Genomic DNA, 6,340 nt, shown 5'->3' on the forward strand with positions numbered 1-6,340 from the left:
AAGTGACTATTGTTTTCACTGCCCTACACAAGCTGATAAAGGTTTTCATCACAAGTTCCTGTTAACGTTTTACAAGTCATCTTGGTGTCTTTTTCTTTTCTTACAAAACAACCTTAAGTGAACAGGAAACCGATGTCATGAAATGCTAAAGTTTCCCAGCAAACCTTTTGAAGGTTTACTCTTTACTTTTTATATAAGCCATTTTTATATGATCTACAATGATGTGCCATTACAACACTCATATTGGCCTAGGCTTGCAGGTCAGCGTTTGCTCACCGTGAGCAAAGAGACCAGAACCCTCTTAAACATTCCAGATGTGTCTCCACACACATCGTCTTCCAGGTCTTTTCCATATTCTGCAGCCAAAAAAGGAAAAAAAAAGACAAAATTAAAATACAAAGCATGTAAACAAAAATCTTTTCCAAACCAATATTCACTCTCCATTTGGTTCCGCTGTCATTTCACAAAACTCTTTAGAAATGTGTGTTTGATAAAATAATAAATGTGTCTGTTTACTGTTTGGTTTTGTTTGGGGATGGTATAAAGAGAAGGTAAAAGTCTAAACAATGAGCTCAAAGGGGGTAAAAAGGTCAGCAGATTATGTGTAATATCTGCACTCTGAGTATCTACTCTCACATAAACTAATCATGCGATTAAAATCAAAAACAGCGACTATTTCAACAAGTTATAAGTCAGATTTTATCTTTACTGCAAAAATAATCAGGTTTGAGAAGAAAATGTTTGAACACTGGACTGTTAATATTCGTAGTGTTGTCATCGAACTATGCTGGTGTAATTGGTACAAAACATGTACAAACAAGTCATACCACAAAGATGTACATTTTACTGCCAGCTACTGTCACTGCAACCACAAAAAAACATATAAGCAAACAAACCACCACATACTGTCAAGAGCAGCAATGGTTCTATTAATAATTTATGCCAGAACAGAAGCTTATTGACTGGTACATAGTATCAAATAACACAAATGAAAGGTACTGACAAATGTTGAGATATACAGTGACCTGATGTCAGAAACTCTATTCATAGAAGCGGCACACTTACCCTTCTTGTAGACGTCACTGATGACTTTTATTTCTTTGTTTGTCCTTGAGGCGAGAATATCAATGAGGCAAGCCTCCTCTGTTCCAGCCCCCTGTGATCAATGGATATGGACATATGTTAAGACAAAATATGAAGACATGACGAGCAAGCGATGCTGTGAACATCGAGTGTCTGGGACGACTCAAAATAAACTAAAGTAGGCAGGTTTATTGTACTGAGAGACCATGTCAGGCAGTGTAACATTGTGATCACTGATATGTTTTTAGTAGTTTCTGGACAAAATAGAGCACCGTGGCACAAAGGAATACGCTACATCAGAAATAAAAAACAAAGCCGCTGTAGCCAGCGCACTCAGACCAAATGAGGGTGTGCATAACTGCTCAAGATGTGCAAAACTCACATAAAATAAGCAAGCAAAATACTTGCAAAAAACAGGCGCACCCATAATGGTAAGCAGCACAGACTTTATTCAAGCATTTTGCTTGCTTATTTTATGTAAGCTTGTACTGTATATCAGGCTTCACCTACACAATACTTGTCTGTTCACTTGGTGTTTTCAGGGGATTTGATGTTGATAAGAAAAATATGAAATATTACTAGACTTATCCTTTAAAAACAGGACAAAAGGAAACCGACCTTGATAGCATTTCGGAGCTCATAGGCATCGTACACAGGTGCCAGCATCAACAGACCTAGAACGACGGCCTCGAAGTTCCCACTCAGCTCTGAGGACAGATCATCAGCCAGGTCCTGCAGCAGGGATGAGAACAGATGATTCAGAAATTCATCAGGAAGGACATCCTATAACCTTGGATGCTACAATGGTTAAATATTGTCTTTATGTTCAAGTTCTGTGCTGCCAGCATGGACATGAACATGATGTCCCAGATTTCAGCAGCAGCGCATGTGTTCCATACTAGTCTCCTGTGTGACCACATGTGGGCGTCACCGTGTGCAACATGACTCACACTTTCTGCCTGTGGACACATACTCACAGCCTGCCTTTTCTACAGTTCCCTCAGTGGAACTTTTAGATAACTTTATTGACCTTCTATTGAGCCTGTATCATGAGCTGGTCATTATCTCATTATGTCAATGCAATAAACATCCCAAAGTTCCCTTTTAGATAATATATTGATCCACATAATAAAGAAACAAAGAAACAGTCAGTGGGCAGTATACCTCTGTGCGGTCCGAGTGTGTTATTTATTGAAGGGAACACTCTCCTTCCCTCATCAGTTCTTTCAATTTAGATGGGGTTTAGCTGTGCTAGCATAGTGCTGATAATGTGCAAGTTAACCATTAACTATAAAACAGAAATTGTACTGTATTAAATTAGTACTGGAACAGAGACCAGGACAGAGAGGGCTTTATGGGGTCTCCTTTCCTACACACCATAAAGCCCTCTCTGTCCCCCTGGTCTTTGTTCTAGTACTAATTTAATACAGTACAATTTCTGTTTTATAGTTAATGTTTAACTTGAACATTATCAGCACTATGCTAGCACAGCTAAACCCCATCTAAATTGAAAGAAATGATGAGAGAGTACACAGTGGAATAACAGACTAAGAGATGACACATCTGCTGATGCTGCCAAATGCTTCCATCATAGCTGCTTTTCAAATTCTTCTGCCACTTCTTTGCTTGCTCTGTTTCCTGCATTTTTATTTATGATGTTCATGCATATTTAGACTTTGTGCAAAACTCTCACCTTCCCAACTGTCTTTTTGTAGGCCTCTTTGATGCGCTGCCTCTGGGCAATAGTACGATGTGCTAGGACCTCAATGACAGTGGCCTCATTAGTGCCTGTAAGAAATAGCAATGTTGAATCTCATAACGATGAAACTATGAATCTAGAATTTCTAAAATTATAAGGATCATATTCCTATTTTTGGAACACAATTTAAGAGCAAAGTGTAGAAAACAGAATTAGGGACAAGCACTGAATGATGTGAACACAGTTGTTTTTTTTTACACTGGCACAGAAACTGTTTGCAGTAGAGCTCAGACTGGAGTCAGGAGAAGATGATTATGTTAGCAAACACTAACAGGTTCAACATTCCTTGAGATTTGCTGAGAAAATGTGACAGTTACACACTCCTGAATGTTTGTTAGGATGTGACTCTTGAGTGGTACAATCCTGCTTCTAACATGGTTTCCATACTGTGACACAGAAATTTTAGCTTACTATTTTTGTATGAGCAGCAAGGTCTAGATTCCCTTCTGTGTTAGGAGTGAAAGGGAAGCTTTGCAACAAAAAGGGTCGGGCAAAGTACATGGGTGCAAGCCTCCAAATGAACTATGAAAATTGCATCATCAAGCTGCCATGACAACAGGAGCAATGATTAACTCCGAGTTTAATAATAGTCACTTTCCTGGAAAGGAGGAGAGAGACTGGAAAAAAAAAGCTTTTTTCCATGGAGGCCTCGTCTTAATGGCACAGTCAAATATATCTTTAGCTAATGATGGTTTCTGGATGACAGAGGATGGATCACTCACCAGCTCCCTTCATGGCTCCTCTAAGCTTCTGAGCATCTGCGTCTGGGTCGAACCCAGCCGCCTCCTTCACTGTTCCACGGTTTCCAATCTGGTCATAGGTAATGTAAAACAACATTATTACAATCATTTAACTACTAAAAATAAATAAACAGACATAAAGGTTTTGAGTAGAAGGGAGGTACTTATTGCTACTTTACTCGGATGTTGTACGGCATGATATATGTGCGGAGTTTGATACTAGAAGGCTGTTCTGGCTGAAGGGGCAAAGCTTCTCTGTGCTCACCTTAAACATGGGTTCAAGACATGCACACAACTAGATTTAAAGTCAATCAATGTTCATAATGAAATTTTGGACTTTTCAGTGAAACATATTCACACATGAACACAGATTCTGCAAGTAAGGAGAAGATTTGACAAATGTGCAAGTAGTTTTTCAAACTTTTTGTCAAAAACTATATCAGATAGGTTCAAACCATAGTATGTTATATTTCTTAAAACACTAATGGATGAGCTTTAAAAGATAAATCACATCAATGTATTTCATCATTTCAGGATGGCAGACAAAGTTAGAGAGTAGTGAAATCTAATGATCTCTAACTTGTCCTCACGACCACATTTTTTTACTTCTTTTACATAAGTTCTTCACTGAATGGTCGTGCTCTTCTTGACAGTATAACTATGGAAGCAAACAGATTCACAGAAGATGCACAGTGAGCTGCAGAGTGACACGAGTGCCAACCGACTGCCACACTGACTCTGTGTACACAGTATTAGGCAGGTGGTCATAATGATATGACTGGTGACTGGTGCATTGCATTATGACTTTTTGCATGAATTAACTACAATAAACTACTGACATTTACACTGAACTGCAAGGTAGTATGATGAGTATTATTAAGCTGAAATGCAAACAAACTGCTGCTCAGCCCTATTCAAAACCAGGCACAATGGAAAGGTCCCACGTCTAGTACACACTGGACTGGTAAGGAAAATACATGTAAATTTGATGACTACACGGATGTTGCCTCTTTTCCCTGTGCACAGGTGGAACAGCAGCTACAGGAAAGACTTACCGCTGCCATTGCTGCAAGAGTAGATTTTCAAACTGGGGGTGCAGAAAAAAAATAATGATGCTTAGTATGTATATTGCACACTTATAACACAAATAAACATCAGCATCAAGCTAAGAGGCAGTAAACGGCATCAGTTTTGAATGTGACCCTCGGTGACCTCTGATCAATACTGTATGCAGTTCATCAACAAGGGCTTCGTTCACACACATTTGTACATGGACTCTCTTGTGTCCCACACCTGCACTGGTATCCCAGCAAATACCAGGGAGCTATTGTTTGTTTGGACACACCTGTAATTACTCCAAGGAGAGCAAATACTGCTGGGGTTTCACAACTATAAGGATCAACTTACCCACTTACAGTGATGTCAGGTATCTGTCAAATCCATTTAGTTAAAAACACATTGACCTATTTAGTTTACAGACAATATTATAGTGCTAGAAAAAAGTGCATGCCCAAAGCCCAGATGTTAACGAACAGGCATTTACTTTATTTACACTCCAGTGCAATGAAATTTCGTATTACTATTCATACAAATCAGGACTCTCGAATTTGACAAAAAAATTTCCTCATAAAAAAACTCAGTATACTCATAATCAATACCAGAGGTATGGATTACAGGTTTAATTAAATAAATACAAAGTGGACCCTATCGCTGTAGCACAACTGGTGCAAATTCAATGTAATCCTTTACTAAACAAATAACTTGTAATAATGTTAATTACATATGAGTTACATTATATGAGTGTTTACACAAACGTACAACGTCTCAGAGCCTGGTTCAAATAGTGAAAGTAGAACTTCAGTCAAATCAGCCGCCGTTCAGTTTTCTGTGGTCAAGCCAGCCGCGCTAGAATTTGAATATTAAAAAAAGTGTTTTTATTAAACTTGAAAGTTCATAATTAATCCAGCATTGGAGTCACATCTTGCACATGGAATGTGAGTTTTCTCCAGAATGGTACAGTAGAAATGCTTGATTCTTTGTGTGGTAACAGTGCGGGTCATGTAGAATCTATAAATGATGTCCTTATGCTGTAAATATTTTTTTTAAAGTGTTTTTATTAAACTTGAAAGTTCATAAATAATACAGCATTGGAATTAAGGTATTTTATTTTGAAAATCGCGAGCTTTGGCCCGTTTCAATACCTTTACCGTAAATGTACGTATATAGAGTATATAGGCGCACTTCAAATTCTAGCGCGGCTGGATTGACAACGGAAAACTGAACGGCGGGTGCTTTTATGCCTGTAAAGTAGAAGCCACGTCTGCGAATTTAACGGGAATTAAGCAATAATGGCAGCATTCCTTTAGCAAAGACTGAAACACTTTGCACTACAATTATAGTTCCGAAGTTATCATTGCAGCCAAAAATGTGTTCCCTAAAGCCACAAAGTTCTGGAACATAATATTCCGGAGACGGTATTGCGATGATAATGCAAAAAAAAGGTCTTATCAAAGTCAGTCAGGACCGATTATCAGTTAACTTGTCATGAAATTCGTGGGCACACCCTGCAACTGCCTCTGTCTTTGCATTACATTACCAAATTAAATATCGCTAAACACCCGAAAACACAACTAACCGTAGACTAAACTAAACCTTACCTGTCCCGAAGGCGACTTAATTCTTTCTGTAGCCCCACTGAAAGAAAGGTAAAGTATAGTTTATATGTGACAACGGCTGCCCGTACCTCACACACGGATGA

The 6,340-nt window shown here is 38.6% G+C and overlaps 1 protein-coding gene across 3 annotated transcripts in view; it reads right to left on the reverse strand.

The window, feature by feature from the left end:
- The window catches only part of anxa4 (annexin A4), an 11,472-nt gene that overhangs the window by 2,584 nt on the left and 2,548 nt on the right, over window positions 1–6,340 (reverse strand). For 2 of the 3 annotated variants that reach the window (XM_020606066.1, XM_020606065.1), the window contains exons 2-7: window positions 4,638–4,669; window positions 3,565–3,652; window positions 2,777–2,871; window positions 1,702–1,815; window positions 1,066–1,156; window positions 277–356 (exon numbers count right to left, since the gene is read on the reverse strand). In XM_020606066.1, coding sequence (XP_020461722.1) covers window positions 277–356; window positions 1,066–1,156; window positions 1,702–1,815; window positions 2,777–2,871; window positions 3,565–3,652; window positions 4,638–4,646 — 477 coding nt within the window. In that variant the 5' untranslated portion in view covers window positions 4,647–4,669. Of the gene's footprint in view, window positions 1–276; window positions 357–1,065; window positions 1,157–1,701; window positions 1,816–2,776; window positions 2,872–3,564; window positions 3,653–4,637; window positions 4,670–6,239; window positions 6,328–6,340 lie in introns of those variants that run through there. The other variant, XM_020606064.1, reaches the window with a different exon arrangement.

This window comes from Monopterus albus, unplaced genomic scaffold (assembly GCF_001952655.1).
Source record: "Monopterus albus unplaced genomic scaffold, M_albus_1.0 scaffold75.1, whole genome shotgun sequence".
Classification (NCBI taxonomy): domain Eukaryota; kingdom Metazoa; phylum Chordata; class Actinopteri; order Synbranchiformes; family Synbranchidae; genus Monopterus; species Monopterus albus.